Here is a 21,121-nt window from a genome sequence, read left to right on the forward strand (position 1 = left end):
TCTCAAATATTAATACCATAAAGCCAACTGATTTAGCAACTGTAATTTCCTCTTTCGATGTAATAAAACATTCACAAATTCCAAAGATATAGAAAATGGACACCTCAGAAGGGAGCATTCTTCTGCCTACCACTAACATCCTTTCTCCTCACCCGGCCTCACTAAGGGCCCTTCCCACATTCACAGCATGGAGCCAACCCTCCTGGACCCACTGTACCTTCCGGGCTGACACTCCGAAGATCTCCTCACCAGATCACTATCCCCCTCTTCATTTGCCTGAATCTTAGCACTGACCCACCTGGAAGGATATCACTTTGTGCTTGGGACCTTGACTTTCCCTTTACTGTGCTGTAGGCTCCAACCCAGGGGGTGCTGAATTCCCAGAGCTTAATCCATAGCAGATGCTCAACATATATCTGTTGAATCACTGAATGGAACAAGGACAGAGTTTCCCTCAGTTATCTCCAGACCCTGTGAAGTCCTGCCGGTCAATAACTGTATGAGTCCATGAAGTGAGTCAGAGCCTCACCTCCTCTCTGGAAGTCACCTAGCTGGTCAGCAAATACAGGTGTGCCCAGACCACACACTGTAGTCTCTCTCTGTCTCTCTTTCTGTCTCTCCTCTGGCTCTTCTAGGAGAGCTTATAAGCTCTTCAAAACGCTCATGAGTTTGTTAAGATTTTAACGTGGACACTTCCAATGCCCCATTCATTCGCGTAGTAGGCCTCCCTGGACACAGCCCTTAGTAGGTCCAGTGATGCCCAGTGAATATGAAGAATTGGATCTTCTAGCAGCCACTTCCCCGGGCCTTCTAGAACCAAGGGTTTGGCTCCAGAGGGCACAGTCTTGAGACCATGGAGTCCACCCCCGGTATCGGACAGAGCCGGCCAGCAACAACGGAAGCAGGACCGCGCCCTTGGGAGCGCGAGGCCTCTGTACCCCAACCAAGCGCCTCTGCACTAGGGGAGCCCTGGGCGGTGCCCGGGCGGGGCGGGGCTGTGGGCGTGGTCCTACTGGGGCGGCACCGTCATTGGATCTGCAGGACGGGGGCGGGGCTTTAGGGCCACTGTCCGCACAGTAAGTTCACAGCCCGGGTCGGGTCCCACAGCCTCGCGGTCCAGCTCCGAGCTTTCGCCTCCCGCGGGTCCGCTGACAGCGCTCCTGATGGTGAGTTCGGGCCAGGGTTTCTGCAGCTCTGCCGCAGCTCTGCCGCGGCTCCGCGGGGTCCCCTGAGAGGCCCATCCCAGAGGCTCCGGGTCCCCGCTCGCGCCCCGGTCCCGGCTTCACCACCGCTCAGGTTCTCGGGCTCGGTGGGCTTTTCCTCCTGCGCCTCGATCCCCGCAGCCCCACCCGTGACCCGCACGGCCCGTGGGGCACCGCACTTCCACCTTAACGTCTCCAGTCCTCCTTCCAATCTGCCGGAACCTCGGTCCTAGCCCCGGGCACCCAGAGCGTCCTCCTGCCACCCAGTGTCCCCGCCTGGGCTCGGGCCGTATTTTTAGCCGATGGTGAGATGTTCTCCTATCTTTAGCCGCGACTGCAGAGTCCTGAAACGGATCCGGGCTGGGCTGAGCTGCGCTCGGACTGGGGACGGGGAGGGGTCGGCGCCGGAATTCGAGCCCGGGCAGAGGAACCCGACCCGCGGGAGGGGCGGGGGCTTGTTCGCCGGAGCTCCGGCCTGGCGCCGAGCGGACACTCGGACATCGCCCAGGCCGGGAAGCACCAGGGAGGCCCCTCCCAGAGCTTGGAGACAGGGACAGGGTCCCCCATCGCCCCTTTCCCCCATTCATTGTATGTGCGACCAGTAACTCCCAAGAGAAAGCGATCCCACACACAATCCTCATCTGATACTCGAACGCGGAGCTCCTCGGGGACTCCTGCCTGGAGCCGGAGGCGCCCTGGAGACCCGGTTGCGCCCTGGGACTCCTCCAGGACGCTGGACGTTAGCAGGAGCGCGCGCGCCACCTAGTGGCTGCAGAGCCGGGCGCCTTCCTCACCCAGACACTGGAGACGTAGCCGCCGGCTAACCAGCGCTTGCCGCTGGCCAACTCCGGGTTGGCCAGGAGCAGTTTGTTCTTCATCTTGTTCAAGGCAGTATCCCACAGTGCTTGAGGAAGGCATTGCAGATAGTTTCTGAATATCCATTTGACAGGACTGACAGTGACCCCTGCGCCCTCACTTGCGGGGCAGCAGTGAGGCCTCCAGCAGCCGTCAGCCCATTTTCTGAATGAGGAGGGTGAGACCCAGAGAGGAGGGGTATCTTGCCCAAGATCACCCACTCCCGGATGGCACTGGATTTAAAGCCAGTCTTCTAGTTTGAAGGTCAGGGGCCTCCTTCTTGAATATCCCTAGTGGGGAGTGGTCTGATATTCCTCAGGACAGGAGAGACCCCATCTCCAGGAAGTCATTTTCTCTGAGGGAGGTCCAAGGCAAGTCCAGAGAGCTGGGATGGCTCTCATCTGCTCCTCCTACTGCGGCCTGGCGCCATTCCACCAGCCTCCCAGGGACAGTCTTGTCCTAAGGAAATCTCATTCTCATCTCTGCACACTTGCAAGTTGAGGGGAGTGGGGAGCCAAAGGGCATGACTAGATGGAGGGGACCTGGTGATTTTCCTCCCACTCCCCAGATACATCCCACTTGTAGCTGCCCACCACATTGGAGCCACATGGATCAGTGCCAGCTCTTGCTATTTGGTTGGCCTTGGAATGCTTCTTAACATCGCTGGGATTCAGCTCCCGCTTCTGTACAGGGCAATAAGGACACTCACTGTGATGTGACTGGGAACATTAATATGGGAAGCTTCATGGTTGCCAAATCTAAATACTTGAGGCTTGCTGGTTGTAATTTCCAGCTCTCCCCTGGGTGGTTGATGCGGACCCCACCCTTCCCCTTAGCCTCTGGTCTCTCCACATCTGGAATTGGGTTGGTACATCTGGCTCTGAGTGAGACAGTTGTCAGGGACGCCCACTTTGCTGTGGAAACATTCAAGCTGGCTTGGTGCTCTAGTGTGATTTAGGGAGGACCTGGCCCAGGCTCTGGGCAAATCCCATAGGTGAGCCCCACTCTCCACCAGTGGAAAGGAAGGAAAAGCTCTCCCAGGCTCTCTCCTGACAAGGGGGTGGATTGGATATTTGTCAGCATGTCCCTGGGCCTGGTGTGGTAGACAGAGGATAAATGGGTTTCCAAGACCCTGGGAGGCCCACCCCCTCCCCTCCCGGCAGCTCCTTCCAAGCTTAGCTGGAATGCTACCACTGGAGAGTCATTCCTTTGTTTCCTGTGCAGCTGCAGGTGCTCTGGGAGGAGCAAGATGTCCAGAGTCCGTGGTTCAGCCTGACTGACCTGGGGTGTCCGGTCTTGGGGTGGGGTTTCCTGATCCAAGGCCCACATTGGGGGGAAGGACTGGGTCCCCCTCCTGCATTCTCTTTTCTCCTTCCTGCCTCCTCCTGCCCAGGATGAAGGATGAGGCAGGGGAACTGGCAGATGCCTACTTTGCTTACCCCTGGCTGACCTATGGGGTGGGGAGCAGTGGGAGAGGGCAGGCTCATCTGGCTTGAATCCTGACCCTGACCTTATCTGCTGGATGACCTTGAACAAATTTTTTTCTTCGCCTCTTTATGCTGATTACACATCTGGGCTCCTGCATGTCTGTACTGTGCCAACCAGGCCCTCCATGCATCACCCCCAGGAAGCAGAGGACATACTTGCTCCATTTCCTTTTTTTGTTAAACCAGTATGACACCCTTTCATAATGTATTTATTTTTTCCCACATTAAAAATAGCTTTAGGGGCTGGGGTTATGGCTCAATGGTGGAGTGCTCGCCTAGCATGTACGAGGCCATGGGTTCGATTCTCAGCAGCATAAAAAAATAAGTAAACAAAAATAAAGGTATTGTGTCAACTACAAGATATATATAAAGATATATATATATATATATATATATATATATATATATATGAATAGCTTTTTTTCCTGACTACATAAATAATATATGCATATAAATAATACTGCTCATTATTTAAAAAAATTTTTTTAGTTGTTGACAGACTTTTATTTTATTTATTTTTATGCGGTGCTGAGAATCGAACACAGTACCTCAAACATGGTGGGCAAGTGAGCTTCCACTGAGCCACAGCTCCAGCCCCAATATGCTCATTAGTAAGAACTTGATGACCAGGCCTGATGGCCAGGCCCAGGCTTATCATCCTCATGACTTGGAAGTCTGGGGCAGGAGGATTGCAAGTTCAAAGCCAGTCTGGGGAATTTAAACGGACCCTGTCTCAAAATTTAGAAAATAAAAATTAAAAGGGCTAAGTGACTAAGTGCTCTTGGGTTCAGTCTCAAGTCCCCCACCAAAAAAAAAAAAAAAAAAAAAAAAAAATTAAAAAGTTGATGGCTGAGGTGTAGCTCAGTGGTAGCACACTTACTTAGTATGTTCAGCAAGGCCCTCGATTTAATCCCCAGCAACACACACACACACACACACACACACACACACACACAAACAAACAAGTTGAGTTTAGAAAAGTCTGAATAAGACAGAGAAGTTAACCTGAGATTGTACACCTTGAGGCAACCACCATCAACATTTGGCCAAACACTCTTTGGCATTAACGTGTACCATACACGTACACCACGTTGTAATAACCGGACTAAGTGTTACAGATCACTTTTACTGAGGACATCTTTCCTTCCTCATCCGTGACTCCACACATCCTCTCTGCCCCTACCTGTCAGTGTAGTCCATGGGACAATCTAAATTTTTCCAGATTCTTCTCTGTCTTTATAGAGGACAGAATCCTATACAGACCCATAAATGTATGTTCTTATACATGCACATGTGGAGAAGGAGTCGTGCTTTCAATAAATGGCACCATCTATACCATGTTTTTGCATTTTCTTTTCTCTCTTCAATGCCTTGAAGCAATCCTCCCAAAATAGGCTTTTGTTTGTTTGTTTGTTTTTGTTTTTTTATGATGCTAGGGATTGAATCCAGGGCTTCACACATACCAGCGAAGGACTCCACCACTGAGCTATATCCTCACCCCAATACCCTAATTTTCAAAGGTGGGGGGTGATAGTAGGGTGGTTGTGTTGATTGAGATGTGTTTGCAGAAAGCCCAAAAGAATGTCAGGTAAGAGTTCCCACTAACAGTATCTAAACTGTCCACCCCACCTGCTCTTCAGTGTGGGCAGGGAGGGAGGGCCATACACTGTATTAGATTCAGGGGCCCCTGCGCCTAAGAACTCCTACTATGGAGGAGGAGGAGGAGAAAAGGAAATCTCCCAGAAACTCCCCTCCAGGTGGGATGTGACTGGACCCACAGGAGGTGTCCTCTGTCCTGCACTGTTGCAGAACACCTACTGTACATCCTGCCCCAGGTCACGCCTAAGCAGAACAGACGGTTTTCAAGCTCTCTGTCCTTAGTTGAGTTGGGTATTGAGACCATGTGTGAGACCACCACGCAACTTGCTACCTACATGTCATGAGGGATAATGTGTCATGAGGTGCAGTGGATCAGGAAAGGGAGACAGTACTCAGGTGGGGGTGATAGGCAGAGCCTGGGATCCAGAGCGAGAGATCAGAGTAGGACTTTATACAAGACTTGTGCCTATCACTCAAGTTCCAAGCCTCAGTTTTATGCATATAAAGGGAGGGGCTTGGTGCTGGTGTTCTGTCCCATTTTGGAGGGGAGGTTTACTGGGGATCAAATCCAGGGGCACTTTACCACTAAGTTATATCCCTAGTTCTTTTTATTTTGAATTTTAGATTTTGAGGCAAGTTCTTACTAAGTTGCTGAGGCTAGCCTCAAAATTGCAATCCTCCTGCCTTAGACTCCCAGGGTCTACTCTTTAAGATGCAGTGGATTTATGAAGACCTGCTTCTTCCAGAGGGCTCCCCCAAGGAGAGGAGCCAAGTTGGACTGAGGCAGGGGGACCAGAAATGAAATGGTTACTTTTGTCCTCTTGTCCCTGACTTATATGTCCCCTTTGTGTTTCAGCTCCTCAGCCCTGGACCCAGTGGAGAATCTCAGGAACAAGACCAAAGCACACTGCTAGTAACAGATTCTTCATCTTTCTGCCTCCAGTTCTCAAAAAAGAATTTCCAACTCTTTGGGAGAAAGTGACTTTTATCTCAACCTCTGCCTTCCCTGGCCTTTAATCTTCATTTTTGCAATCCCTTCAGTCCGTTTTGGTTACATCCCACACCCTGGTCTTCAGCCCTTTGGCACGTTTCCAGCACCTGAACGTTGCGCTCTGAGTTTGGGGTTGAGGGTGTTGAGAGGAGGCAGCATAAGCCGCGGGCTGGGCAACCAGGCCTGGGTGAGGTCACTATGTCCACAAAGGTCCCCATCTATCTGAAGCGTGGCAGTCGCAAGGGCAAGAAGGAGAAGCTGCGGGACCTACTGTCCTCGGACATGATCAGCCCACCACTAGGGGACTTCCGTCATACCATTCATATCGGCAGTGGAGGTGGCGGGGACATGTTTGGGGACATCTCCTTCCTGCAGGGCAAGTTCCACCTTCTGCCCGGAACTGCAGTTGAGGAGTCGGAGGAGGACGGCAGCTTTGCCCTTCCCTTCCAGTTCACGCGCACTGCCACCATGTGTGGCCGGGAGCTCCCCGTGGGGCCATTGCTTCCCATCGAGCCATCGCCTCTACTCAAGAATGCCATCTCCCTCCCTGTCATTGGGGGGCCCCAGGCCCTCACCCTGCCCACAGCCCAGGCCCCACCCAAGCCCCCTCGCCTGCACCTGGAGGTGCAGCCTTCCCCACAGGAGGCAGGAAATGTGGACATCTGGAGGACTCCAGAGGCTGGCTCGCCCCACAACGGGCTGACTCCAGAGTCAGGGGCCGAGGAGCCCTTCCTGTCCCACGGCAGCTCCCTGCTGTCCCTGCACGTGGACCTAGGGCCGTCCATCCTGGACGATGTTCTCCAGATCATGGATCAGGACCTGGACGGCGTGCAGATCCCCACATAGGACCTCGGCTGACCAGGCTTCCAGGCTGGGGTGAGGCCAGGAGGCCGGGTGTGGACATGGCTCTGGCCCAAAGTCAAGGATCCCTGGCCTACCTGTGGTCGCTGGCGGGTGATTCTCCTTGTGAGCCTTTGTTCCCCTTCCTCCTGTCCTCTCCCCACAGGCACGGTATGCCTTGTTGGTTTCCCGGAACAACCCACCCAGGACACAAGCAGAAGTCAGCCCAGAGTGCCCTGAGCTTCTTGGGTACCACATGACCCCACTGCCAACTGCTCTCTCTTGGGTGAAAGCTCTGCTGAAAGAGCCCCCTTTCCACTTTCTTTCCACCCCTGCCCCACTGGATGCCCTGCCTGAGGGCAGGAAAGAGGCAGCTGGACTTGGGCACTTAGCAGGCTGTTCCACACCTTTGGCTTTGTGTCCTGGACTGGTAGCCTGGTATCAGTGACCAGATGTGTCCAGCCTCGTGTTCTGTCCCATCCCTTTCTCACATGACCGGGGATTCTGGTTGCAATAAAAAGTGCTGCTTCCTGTGGCTGAGCATCCTGTACCCTTGCCCTGGGTTTCCTGCAGAAGGTGTGCTCACGTGGGGAAGGCCCCATGCCAGATGGCAGGCCTTACTCTCAGGAGGATCACACCTGACTCAGAGCCCAGAGTGAGAACAAAGCAGGAGCAAGTCAAGTGTCTATTGTGGATATTCAGACCTCGATTCAGGTGCTTGGGTCCAATCCCTGCCTGGGTAGCTGGGGTCAGCCAGGGCAGACCCAAGAGGAAAGGAATAGTTACAAGTGTATGCAAGGGACCAACAGCTTCTCCAGCTTCAGATGAATGAGAGAACATGTGGGAAAGAGGGACGGGCCTGGGAGAGATCCGACCATGCTGACCAGAGGACTCCATCGGCAGCTATTTATCAAACATCCATAGTCTAGCTGGCAGGGCGGCAGGTGCTGGGGATCCAAGGCAGATGTGATCCCTACTCTCCTGGAGCTTGCATGCTAGTGGGGGGAGGATATAACGTGTAAATCAATAAGAGACAATCTCTGGCTTGGTAAATGCTAGAAAGCAAACAACACTATCAGGCGCGCCAAAGGGGCAGGAGTGCTCCCCAGCTGGGGCAGGTGGTGTCAGGGCCCAGCAGGGCAATCTGGTGTGACTTCGAGCTAAACCTTAGCTAAGGCGTTTGTGCTCAGACATAAGCAAAAGTCATTAAGGCACCAAAATGAATGATAGAGGAGCTACTGTGAAGCTGGGTAACAGGCTGGCATCTGCTGGGAACATTTTCGCCGCTTGCCAGTCTGAAGCTGAGGCATCAGAGCTGCTGAAAGATTTGAACCAGGAGAGACATGTGGTCAGATCTAGATTTTAGAAAGGTCATCACTCCGACTGGCTGAATAGAGGATGCAGGCAGCCACAGGGAGGGGATGGGGGTGTGGGGACCAGCAGAGGGAGATGCGCTAAGGTACGCTGGGTACCTGGTACAGACATGCGGGCAGCTAGAGGCAAGGGCAGGCCACAGTGGCCCCATTCTTTCCTTCTCCATTCTTATTTATTCTTTCCGCCCTTGAGCCCAGACTCTGACTTAGCTCCCGCCCTTTCTTGCCTCCGGGAAGCATCAGAATTTGACCAGGAGACCAGAAATTGTTTGCACAACTCTCTCTCTCTCCCCACCCCCTCTCACTTTTCCTGGTTTCTTTTGGCAATGAGAATTGAACTCAAGGGAGCTCTACCACTGAGTCACATCCCCATCCTTTTTATTTATTTATTTTTTATTTTGAAATAGGGTCTTGATAAGTTGCTTAGGCTGGCCTCAAATTTGTGATCCTCCTGCCTCAACATCCCAAATTGCTGGGATTACTGGAAAGTGCCACCATGGCTGGCTGCATTTTTTTAATTTGTTTTAATTAGTTACACATGACAGTACAATGATCTTGACAAATCATACATTTGAATCAGATGGGATATAATTTCTCGTTTTTCTGAGAGTACAGATTGCAGAATTACATTGGTCATGCAGTCACAGTTATACCCACAGCAATAATAATGTCTATTTGCTGGCTGCATTTTTTTTTTAATTGTGGTAAAATATGTGTAATGTAAAATTTTTTTTGAGGTGCTAAAGATGGACCCTAGGGCCTTGTGCATACTATAGGCAAGTGCTCTATCACTGAGCTACATCCGCAGCCCCCCAAAATCTACCATTTCAAGTGGTCATTTCAGTGGCACTGAGTACATTTACATTACTCTGCAACCATCACCACCAATCATCTCCAGAACTGTTTGTTTTCCCAGACTGAAACTCCATCCCCGCAAACACTAACTGAGAAGTTCCCTTCCCTGATCCCATAGACACCCCATTCTACTCTTGTTCTCGTGAATCTGACTATTGTAGATACCTCATATAAGAGAATCATATACTGTCTTTTTGTGACTAGCTTATTTCATTTATCATAAACCCTCGAGATTCATCCATGTAGTAGCATATTTCCGAACTTCTCTCCTTCTTAAGGCTGATTAATATTCCGTTGTACATACATGCCACAGTTTGTTCATTTGTCCATAGATGGACACTTGGATTACTTTCACTTTTTTTAAAAAAAATAAATATCCCAGAAATTTATTTGATGTTTTCTTTAATACATTTTATATAGAAAGATGGGGATTGTTATTGTTTGCTTTGGGGGCTCTGGATTACTTCCATTTTTTAGTTACTGTGAATAATGTGGCCATGAACGTGGGAATTCAGATATTTGTTCAAGACCCTGCTTTTAGCTCTTTCAGGAATACTCCCAGAAGTAGAATTGCTAGATCACAGGGTAGTTCTATTTTCAATTTTCTGGGGGAACCCCCTGCTGTTTGCCATGGCACCTGCACCATTATACATTCCCCCCAAGCATTTTATTTTTCATTTGAAAGTTTTGCCCTCATTCAGAGGTTAGGGATTCACTCTCTGGAGTGGGATTTGACCCCTGGTCAGTGGGACTCATAGCTTGTTCTTGACTGCAAACCTCTGCCCCACGGGGCTATAGCTGCAGGCCCTGGTAAAGTCTGTGAAGGCCAAGGGTGCGGGGGAGCCACAGGACCAGCACCTTGTCACCTGCAGCCCTCTTGGTGCTTGAGGGGCCTGTCCTCTTCTGCCTGGGGACATCTTCTTGAGTGCCTCACCCAGCCAGCCTCACCCTGGACCTGAACTGAGACCAGGGGATCCATGGAAGGAGAGGACATTGTTTTCCTGTGTCCCCAGAAGTGCTCTTGACTCATCTTGCATCAGGCACCAGCATAGAAAAACCACTCAGGGCTGCCATGTTGGAGTAATGACCTGAATTATCAGATTTACCTGATACCTCCTTACAGGTAGCTGAGGATAGAGAGAAGAAAGACTTGCCCTCTTCAGCTTGTCTGGGCACCATGTCCCACAAACACCATGCTCAAGAGGACTTCCCCAAGAAGGAAAGAAGTTGTTGGGCAGACAAAAAAAAAAAAAAGAGAGAGAGAGAGAGAGAGAGAGAGAGAGAGAGAGAAATGTCCCTACATCCTGTTTTAGATGCTCAGCCTTGATGCATGTTCTTATTCTAGTATTTATTTTTAAAACAACAGCAACAATGAAAAACATATTAACTGGACCTCATTGTCCAGTTATTTCCAGGACCCCTGAAGAGCAAAATCCTTTGATGCTCAAGTCTCTTAGGTAAAATGGCATAGTATTTGCATATAATCTACACACACACACACACACATACCCCTCTTCATTTTTTTTTTTTTTTTTTTTAATGTGCCAGGGATTGAACCCAGAGGTGCTTCACTACTGAGCCACATCCCCAGCTCTTTTTATGTTTTGTTTTGAGACAGGGTCTTACTAAGTTGCTCAGGATCTCCTTAAGTTGCTGAGGCTGGCTTTGAACTTGAGATCCTCCTGCCTCAGCCTCCCAATTCACTGGGATTACAGGTGTGCACCATCACACCTGACAGTAGCTACAAACTTTTACTACAACAAAACTATAACTGGTTTGAATACTGCTCCTTCATAATCCAGATTTTGTTCCCTTTGCTTTCAGCCTGTGCTTTGGCTGTTAGCAGGTGGCATGACTCAGAACTTCATTTAAAAAAAAAAAAATGGGGGCTGGGGTTGTGGCTAAGAGGTAGAGCGCTTGCCTAGCCCTCATGAGGCACTGAGTTCGGCCCTCAGCACCATATAAAAATAAAATAAAGATATTGTATCCACCTATAACTAAAAATATATATATTAAAAAAAATCTGAGCCCTTGATGACTCTCCCTGTTTAGAGTTAGCGTTATTCCAAAACTTTTTTCAAAAGATTTTGAACTAGACGTTCTTGGCCGAGAGTCGCCGCGGTTTCCTGCTTCAACAGTGCTTGGACGGAACCGGCGCTCGACCCCCACCCCGGCCGCCGCTCAGAGCCAGCGGCCCTTCGCCACCTCTTCACAGCGCCCTCGGACCGCCCCAGGCCTCCGCCGCCGCTCCAGCGCCGAGCCTCTCCTCAGCCGCCTGCCATGGCTACCACGTCCCCCTCGCAGGGGCGCCACAACTACCACCAGGACTCGGAGGCCGCCATCAACCGCCAGATCAACCTGGAGCTCTACGCCGCCTATGTCTACCTGTCCCTGTCTTACTACTTTGACGCGATGATGTGGCTTGGAAGAACTTTGCCAAATATTTTCTTCACCAATCTCATGAGGAGAGGGAACATGCTGAGAAATAGATGAAGCTGCAGAACCCACGAGGTGGCCGAATCTTCCTTCAGGATATCAAGAAACCAGACCGTGATGACTGGGAGAGTGGGCTCAATGCAATGGAATGTGCTTTGCACTTGGAGAAAAGTGTGAACCAGTCACTTCTGGAACTGCACAAACTGGCCACTGACAAAAATGACCCCCACGTGAGTATTGGAAACCCAGGGGAAAAGTGGAAGAAATCACTGACCAGTGGCTGGGAAAACTAACCAGTAATTTCCGATTCTTTTTCTAGTTGTGTGACTTCATTGAGACTCATTACCTGAATGAGCAGGTGAAATCCATCAAAGAATTGGGTGACCATGTAACCAACTTGCGCAAGATGGGAGCCCCAGAATCGGGCATGGCAGAGTATCTCTTTGACAAGCACACCCTGGGAGACAGTGATAACGAGAGCTAAACCTCAGCCTGACTTTCCCATAGCCGTGCAAGGGACTTCCCTGGTCACCAAGGCAGTGCATGCATATTGGGGTTACCTTTACCTTTTCTATAAGTTGTACCAAAACATCCACTTATGTTCTTTGATTTGTACCATTCCTTCAAATAAAGAAATTTGATACCCCCCCCAAAAAAAGATTTTGAACTTACAGAAATGGAAAGAATAGCACAGAGACCTTTTATGTGACTTTCATCTAGATTTGCCAATTATTATCATTTTGCCTCTTTGCTTTCTCTATCACCACATAAAAACTTTTTCCTGGCCTTTTGAAAGTATGTTGCAGATATTATGTTATTTTATATTAAATGTACTAGCACTTGTTTCTTTCTTTCTTTTTTCTTTTTTTTTTTTTAAAGAGAGAGTGAGAAAGACAGAGAGGGAGAGAGAGAGAGAATTTCAATATTTATTTATTTTTTTAGTTCTCGGCGGACACAACATCTTTGTTTGTATGTGGTGCTGAGGATCGAACCCGGGCTGCACGCATGCCAGGCGAGCGTAGTACCGCTTGAGCCACACCCCCAGCCCTGTTTTATTTATTTTTAATGGACACATAAAATTGCACATATTTAAGGGGTACCACTGAGGTTTCAATACATGTATACATTGTGTAGGTTCAAATTAAGGTAAACATATATATTTCCTCAAACATTTATTATTTATTTATGGTAAAACATTCAAAATCCTTTCTTCTAGCTTTATTTGAACCCTACAGTACATTATTATCTGTAGTGTAATAGAATACCAGAACACATTTCTCCTATCAAACCACAATTAATACCCATTGACTGACCTTCCATTAACTCTTTATTTAGTTTGCTTGTGCTTTATTGGGCTTTTTCTATTTGTGGACTGATGTCTTTCATCATTTTGGAAAATTAGTAGTCATTTTCTTTAAATATTGCCTCTGTCCCTTCTCTATTTTACCTTCTAGTGCCGCAGTCTGGCTGGGCACAATTCAGGAGCCACTTGTCCAAAGAAACGAACTTTATTTTTAGAACCACACATGCCAAACAAAACAGCTCCTCAGGAAAAAACCCTCAGAGCCCAACTGCTACCACCAGCTTCCCACAAGCCACTCCCACAACCACCAGTCTCTCTACCTCCCACAATCCTCCTGCTCTTGAGGCCGATTGGCTGGGTCATGTGGGCAGAGTCAAAAAAGTCCCCCAATGAGCAGCTCCATGGCCTGAAAGGGCAGGGAAACAGCCCAATGAGCATCACCGCAGAGGAGCCAATCAGCTAGATGTTGCTGGGGCCGCTGTGAGCCAATCATCAGCTGGCAGTCTGAAAGTTTGCTGGGGCCCCTTCGGCTGTGACTCTCAACATCTCCCCCTCTCTGTTTAAACAACAAGCATGTGGCTTAGGGACCGTGCCTGCCTTAGGTTGTCCAATAATACATATGGTCCTTACCCGTTACGGGATGAGCTGACCTCAAGGCGTCAGCCTCCTGTCTTAGGTTGGTACCATTGTAATTGGATCTTACCCGTCACTGACTACCGGTCCAGTATACAGCCACACCTGTGTAGAGGTCTTTGTACCAGCGGGGGGGGGGGGGTGAGGTTCTTTGCCTCACCTCTGTTGGCCCCCAAATTTTAGCTGAACAATCGTGACAAGCAGAAGGGAGGAAGATACACCAAGCCAATTGACGGCTCCTTTTGGAAAAATTGTACCACTGATGACACTATCAGCAAAAATACCCCAACACTACCACAAGTCGCTGCACTAACAGATAGTTCACAATGCATACAGGTGAGTTCACAATGCATACAAGTGATACATAGTCCAGGCAAGTTCTGTAAGCAGTTCAGTGATGGCTATTGCAGAAGCTGTAGATTGGTTTTATCTTTGTCTTCATGCACTGGGATGAAGATAGGAATTCTGGCAATAATGGCTAAAGAAAAAATTATGTAACATTCCAGAAGGCACTAAAAGAAAACAATTTTCTTAACAATTTACATTGTCTTCACCGGCACTGGGATGAAGATAGAAATTCTGGCAATAATGGCTAAAGAAAAAATTAAGTAACATTCCAGAAGGCATTAGAAGAAAACAATTTTCTTAACAATTTACATTATCTTGAAGAGAATTATTAAATATAATGAAAAGGAAAGGTGAAAGTAAACAAACAGATCTGTTAACCTCCTTTTTTGTTCACATTTTAAAACAATCCTCAGCAGCTGTTTACCCAATTTAAATTAAACCATTTAAATCACGTGAAATTAAAAAAAAAAAAAACTCTCCTGTTGGTATACCTAGATAAGGCCTTATCCCATTTATGTCTCCTAATAACTTTTGAAAGTCATTAAGTGATTTGAGTTGATCTACTCGTATTTGAATTTTTGGTGGACGGACCATGGTTGAGGATAATAGAACTCCTGCCGCAGCCCGGCTGGCTGGGCAAAATATCCGGGGGGGTGACGAATGACTTGTGTAGATTGATGCAGCAGGAATAGGAGCCGTTTATTGTAGGACAGGAGTGGTATTTATAGATTTTACACAGCTTATCTAATTAGCATAAAATAGATACAGCAGTCAACCAATAAGGAATCTCCACACTTAATGGCTTGTTTTTGTTACTTTACAAACCACTCCCTCTGGCATTTGGCCAGGCGCCATCCAGACTTGTTTACAGACTCTAACATTTCTCTGGCAAAATAACAGGTGCCAATCTGACTTGTTTACAGACCTTAACAAACTCCTAAATAATTAATTGGAAAATTTAATTGTACTTTATCTATTGCTATCTCTAGATTATAATTTTTTAATAAGTTTGTAAGTGTGGCATAACATTCTAGCAATGTTTTTAGCTTTGTGTGCTAATAAAACATCATCCATATAGTGAAATATTTGTAGTTCAGGATTTTGATTTCTAAGTGGCTGGATTGCTTTGTTAACAGAAATTTGACACATAGTTGGGCTGTTAGCCATCCTTTGAGGGAGTACTTTCCATTCATATCTCTGATCAGGACCTTCATGATTCAGTGCAGGGATAGTAAATGCAAAACGTGGACTATCCTCAGGATGAATTGGAATTGAAAAAAAAACAATCTTTAATATCTATAACTAAAACATACCAAGTTTTTGGCAAAGCAGACAATTGAAGAATCCCCGATTGAGCAGGTTCCATAATAACCATCTCATTATTAATGGCTCTTAAATCTTGCAATAATCTCCATTTACCAGATTTCTTTTTGATGACAAAAATGGGAGTATTATGGGGAGATACAGAAGGTTGTATATGTCCTTCCGCTAATTGTTGTTTGAGCAGATCATGGGCTGCTTGTATGTTTTCTTTAGTCAGGGGCCACTGAGGAACCCATACTGGTCTTTCTGATTTCCAAGTAATTTTTATTGTCTCAGTGGCCCTTTCTGAAAATCCAACCCATGTCTGTCTGTTCCTTGATCTATTTGTATTGGTGCTGTTATACCTTGTTCTTGTTTTTCTAATCTTTTTCCTTTCCTAAAACCTTGTCTAGTCATAATAGTGGGTGCATTTTGGTTGATGTTATTTGTTAATGTCAAACCTAATTGATCTAGGACATCTCATCCCCATAAATTTATAGGAAGATGATCCAATACATATGGCTGTATAGTTCCTTCACATCCTTCAGGATCCTTCCAATCTAATACCATTGCACTTCTATGGGGATTAGTCGCCACTCCTAGGCCTCGAAGCGTTTGAGTGGCTTGTTGTAATGGCCAATGTTTTGGCCATTCTTGACGAGAGATGATGCTAAGGTCTGCACCTGTATCCAGTAGCCCATTAAATTCATGTCCTTGAATATTTAGTTTTAGCATGGGGCGAGAATCTAAATTTAAAGACAGCATAGCCCAATCTACACCTATGGAGCCTAATCCCTTGGAACCTCTTTCTACAGCACGACTGGAAAATTTATCATGTAGGCTTGGTATTATTAGTAACTGTGCTATTCTATCTCCTGGTGAAATTACTGATATACCCTTTGGAGAACTGGCTATAATTTTTATTTCACCTTCATAATAGGGATCAATTACCCCAGGACTTATCATAAGTCCTTTTAGAGTAGAAGAGCTGCATCCCAATAATAAGCCTACTGTTCCTTTGGGAAGAGGTCCTTTCACCCCTGTGGGAATGATTTGAACTCCCATCTCTGGAGTTAGTACTGATCTGGCGGAGGCACAGATGTCCAACCCTGTGCTCCCTCTGGTTTGTCTGATAAGGGATCTGATGGACAATGTGTCCTGGGCACTACCCTGATGGGGTTGCTGGGTTCCTCCAGTGTTCCGTATATTTGTGGTTTTGGGCCCCGGAGCATTGGGCCCCCTTGTCCATTTTTTGGCAATGGAGCCCGATGCCTTTCTCCACGATATCGTGGATAAACACTTGGTCCTTGTTCATTTTTTGATAATGGAGTACCCTCTATGGTGGTTTGAGAACAGCATTCATTAGCCCAATGTCTCCCTCTACGGCATCGTGGGCAAATACCCGGTATTCTACTCCTTTGATACCTAGTTTTGTTAAACCCTCCTCCTATGGGGCAATTCCTTTTAAAATGTCCTGTTTGTTCACAATTGTAGCATGTTCTTGGCCTGGCATCTAAAGCCTGTTTTACTGCAGTTGCCACGACTTGCTCTTGTTCATTAATGTCTCTACATAATTTAATATATGTGTTTAAATCTTCATGTTTCCATGGTCTAATGATATCTCTGCACCAACGATTCGCTTGGTCATAAGCCAGTTGTTTTATTAATGGCATTGCTTGTTCTGTATTCCCAAAAACTCTGGTAGCTGTTTGAATAAGCCTATCTACAAATTCAGCATAAGATTCATTAGCTCCTTGTATTATCTTAGATAATTGACCTTGTAAGCCTCCATGTCCTTGTAAAGTCTTCCATGCCTTAACTGCATCTACAGAAATTTGTAAATATACACCAGGATCATATGCAATTTGTTGCTGCTGATCCTCATAAGGTCCCTTTCCTAACAACATATCTAGATTTCTCTGAGGATAACCAGCTGCTGCATTTCGCCTAGCCGTCTCCTTGCAAAATTCCTCATTGGCAACCTTCCATAACAGGTATTGTCCTCCATTTAGCACAGCTTTACACATATTAGCCCAATCTGCTGGCGTCATGTTCAAGTTGGTAATGGATTCGACCAAGCTTACAGTGAAGGGTGCTTGAGGACCATAGGTTGTTACAGCCTCTTTTAGCTGCTTCACTGTTTTGAAATTTAAAGCATGGTAAATTCACTGCCCTCCTACCTCAAATACAGGGCATGTTAATACTTGAGATCCTGTCTCAGGATCCGAACTATCAACTGTGGGGGTTGGGGGCCTCCCAGCATATGGAGGTGGCCTTGTCAGTTGGACACTTACGTCCTCTGGTGATAGAAAAGTGTTAGTAGCAGTCTCCTGTAGAGGTGGTGCTGTTGGTTGGACACTTAAGCCCTCTGGTAATAGAAAGGTGTTAGTAGCAGTCTCCTGTTGTAACTTTTCCCCTGATGGCTTTTTCTGCTCTAAACTTCCTTCCTCTGTCTGATTAGCTCGAAAGACCTTCTCTTTTACTTGAATCTTTTCCTCTTTCTGACTAACTTGAGAGATCTTCTCTTTTACTTGAATCAATATGTCTTCTCCTTCCTCTACCTTTGTCTGAATTGAAGGCTTTGGACTAGGCAAACCAGATACCAACGCCCACAATGTCATTGTACCAACTGGCAGAGTTCCTGGGCTATTCTTTTCTATTCTTTTTAAATCTTCACCATGATGGTTCCATTGTGATATATTTAACAACTCCTCCTTAAAAAGCCATGGGCTACATTTTTGTATTGTATCAACGTATGCCCTGACTGCTCTTGATTTTACTGGAATGCCTCCTTCCTCTAACAATGTACTTAACACTTTTTTTTTTTTTTATGAGAGAGAGGGAGGGGGAGAGAGAGAGAGAGAGAGAGAGAGAGAGAGAGAGAGAGAGGAGAGAGAGAGAATTTTAATATTTATTTTTTTTTAGTTTTCGGTGGACACAACATTTTTGTATGTGGTGCTGAGGATTGAACCCGGGCCGCACGCATGCCAGGCGAGCGCGCTACCGCTTGAGCCACATCCCCAGCCCTACTTAACACTCTTTTGGTTTGTTTTTTACTAATTTCTGCTCCCATATTTCTATTATAATACAACCCAACAAGATAACGCCTAACAAAACTGAAACAGAGTGAAACAAAATTGGAACAACACAAAATCATTATAATAGCCTCCTGAAATGTCCATCCATCCTTTCTCCCTATCTGTTCCTCAGATGTGAGCGGTTTTTCTTCCATCTTACACATCTCCAGGGACAGGCAACTTAAAACAAAAGTGAAGCAAAACAAAAGAAGAATCTTAAAATGGCTACCCATCCTCTCGCCCTGCCCTCAGGGGCAAGCAGTTTACTTACCCTCAGTTGCTCCTCGTGTGAGCCACCAAATGCCGCAGTCTGGCTGGGCACAATTCAGGAGCCACTTGTCAAAAGAAACGAACTTTATTTTTAGAACCACACACACCAAACAAAACAGCTCCTCAGGAAAAAACCCTCAGAGTTCAACTGCCACCACCGGCTTCTCACAAGCCACTCCCACAACCACCAGTCTCTCTACCTCCCACAATCCTCCTGCTCTTGAGGCCGATTGGCTGGGTCATGTGGGCGGAGCCAAAAAGTCCCCCAATGAGCAGCTCCGTGGCCTGAAAGGGCAGGGAAACAGCCCAATGAGCATCACCACAGAGGAGCCAATCAGCTAAATGTTGCTGGGGCCGCTGTGAGCCAATCATCAGCTGGTAGTCTGAAAGGGCGGGGAAACAGCTCAATGAGCAGTTCCAATGAGCATCACCGCAGAGGAGCCAATCAGCTAGATGTTGCTGGGGCCGCTGTGAGCCAATCATCAGCTGGCAGTCTGAAAGTTTGCTGGGGTCCCTTGGGCTGTGGCTCTCAACATTCTAGGACTCCAGTTAACATTTATTAGAGCTCTCACTGTTTCCTCTTTGTCTCTAATTCTATATTTTTTGTGATTTTGTCTTTTCATGCTATATTGAATGTAATTTGTTCCTCTCTTCTATTTCATTTATTCTCTCTTCGGTTGTGTCTAATCTGCCTTTAACCCATTCACTCATTGTGCTCTTTATTTTGGTTACTGTATTTTCTGGTTCTAAAAGTTCTATGTGGTTCTTTCAAAAAATGTCATGGCACTTTTTAATGCATACTTGTTCCCTACATATATTTCTATGCTTGATTTTAATTTATTTAAGTAGGCAGTGTTATTTTCTGGTTGGTACTAGATAATTCCTATATGTTAATTTTTTGTGGATTAATTTATGTTTTCTATTGTTTGTACTGGTCCTTATACAAGGTTTCTTGTTTGTGTGATTGTGATTGATCATTACTTGCCTTTTTTTTTTTTTTTTTTTTTTTTTTTTTTTTTTTTTTAGTTTTAAGTGGACACAATGTCTTTATTTTACTTTATGTGGTGCTAAGGATTGAACCCAGTGCCTCATGCATGCTAGGCAAGTGCTCTACCACTGAGCTACAGCCCAAGCCTGATCATACTTGCTTTTTAACATGGGTTGGTCATTGTATCTCAAAATATATTTTTAGAAAGGATAATATTTATTTAGGATGCTAACACATTCCTTCAGGAAGGAAGTAATGTCTTCCTGCTTGCTTTTGCCAGGTAAGTGGGAACATTATAAGAATATGTTCACATTAATCCAACTTCAAGGCTTGACCTTTCCTGAACCACCCAGATAATGGAAGTCCATAGAAGTTGGGGTCCCGTCTTAAAGTGTAGATGTATCAGTGGAAGAGCATCTGACTTCTCATCTTGGGCAAGTTCTGGGTTTTGATTTTTGTTTCTCCCCCTAAAAACAGACAAAAAAAAGCTAAATTTCAAAGTTCTATTTTTCAGATTAGTAAATGCCCCGGGACTAAAATTGTTTTGAATACTGGGCTTTACTCCCTAGGTTTTAGCCTCCTCAATGTTGGCCCAGGAATGCTTCACTGTATGTCAGGGGATTCACTTTGTTTCATTTTTATTTCTCCCTGCCTCGCTGGATCACAGCAATCCTCTTTCCCCTTGACAATCAGAATCAATCACCCCAGCCAGCCCTGGACTCTCTTTTATGTTCTTCCCCAGTGGCATGTGGAACACAAAATGGGCCATTGACAAACTCAGCTCATGATTTAGAGAAATCGTTATTGTGCTCCCTGGTGGAAACATTCCTCCCTCAAATCCTAAAGACTAAGTCAGCCAGAGTCCACAGTTGCAGGAACAGGAAATAAACATTTTGTAAAAGAGTCATAGTTGAGATTACAAGAGACAGCACTCCTATGTTCACTTCTTGCTGTAAGAGAAATACCGTGGATTCTTGTTCAGAGCATGAAGAGTAACTATTACTGGGCGATGTAGCATTTCTTAGAGTCCACAGTTGCAGGAACAGCACACTGTAAATCCAGCTACTCCAGAGACTAAGGCAAGAGTATCCTAATTGAAGGCCAGCCTGGGAAACTTAGTGAGTAACAAACAAAAATAACAAACAAAAAGTTTTTTTGTTAGCAGGGCATAGTGGTGCACACCTATAATCCTAGAGACTCTGGAGCCTGAGTCAAGAGGATCCCAAGTTCAAAGCAAGACTCAGGCACTTAGCAAGATCTAAACAACTTAGTGAGGCTTGATAGATAGATAGATAGATAGATAGGACTATGGATGTGAATAAGCACCCCATATTAAATCCCCAGTATCACACACTCACATATATCTACAACATAACCCTAAAAGAACTGAAAGTTATTGATGCTGGGTTCATCAGCTGTTTCAAACTTTTTATTGAATTATGCACACAGAGAAGTACATAAACCTTGTGTAGCTCAATTAATTTTTAAAAAAGAACACACATGTGTAACCCTGAAACAGAAGAAGATAAAGAACATAACTCATAACTCAGTAGCCAACTGAT

General features: G+C 46.4%; 1 protein-coding gene and 1 pseudogene across 2 annotated transcripts; both read left to right on the forward strand.

Moving 5' to 3' along the window:
* Positions 1–1,076: 1,076 nt before the first annotated feature.
* Positions 1,077–9,591, forward strand: Cdc42ep2 (CDC42 effector protein 2). Its single transcript, XM_076844763.2, has 2 exons — positions 1,077–1,166; positions 6,000–9,591. The coding sequence occupies exon 2, from the start codon at positions 6,333–6,335 to the stop codon at positions 6,978–6,980; it is 648 nt and encodes a 215-aa protein (XP_076700878.1). The 5' UTR covers positions 1,077–1,166; positions 6,000–6,332; the 3' UTR covers positions 6,981–9,591.
* Positions 9,592–11,467: 1,876 nt separating this feature from the next.
* Positions 11,468–12,200, forward strand: LOC143391948 (ferritin heavy chain-like; annotated as a pseudogene). Its single transcript, XR_013090303.2, has 2 exons — positions 11,468–11,868; positions 11,958–12,200. The product of XR_013090303.2 is annotated as a ferritin heavy chain-like (transcript).
* Positions 12,201–21,121: the final 8,921 nt, after the last annotated feature.

The sequence above is a fragment of the Callospermophilus lateralis genome, chromosome 2 (genome assembly GCF_048772815.1).
Source record: "Callospermophilus lateralis isolate mCalLat2 chromosome 2, mCalLat2.hap1, whole genome shotgun sequence".
NCBI lineage: Eukaryota > Metazoa > Chordata > Mammalia > Rodentia > Sciuridae > Callospermophilus > Callospermophilus lateralis.

What these genes read in the sequence shown, in the direction of transcription:
- Cdc42ep2 (XM_076844763.2), top strand. Translation starts at nt 6,333, where the DNA reads ATGTCCACAAAGGTCCCCATCTATCTGAAGCGTGGCAGTCGCAAGGGC.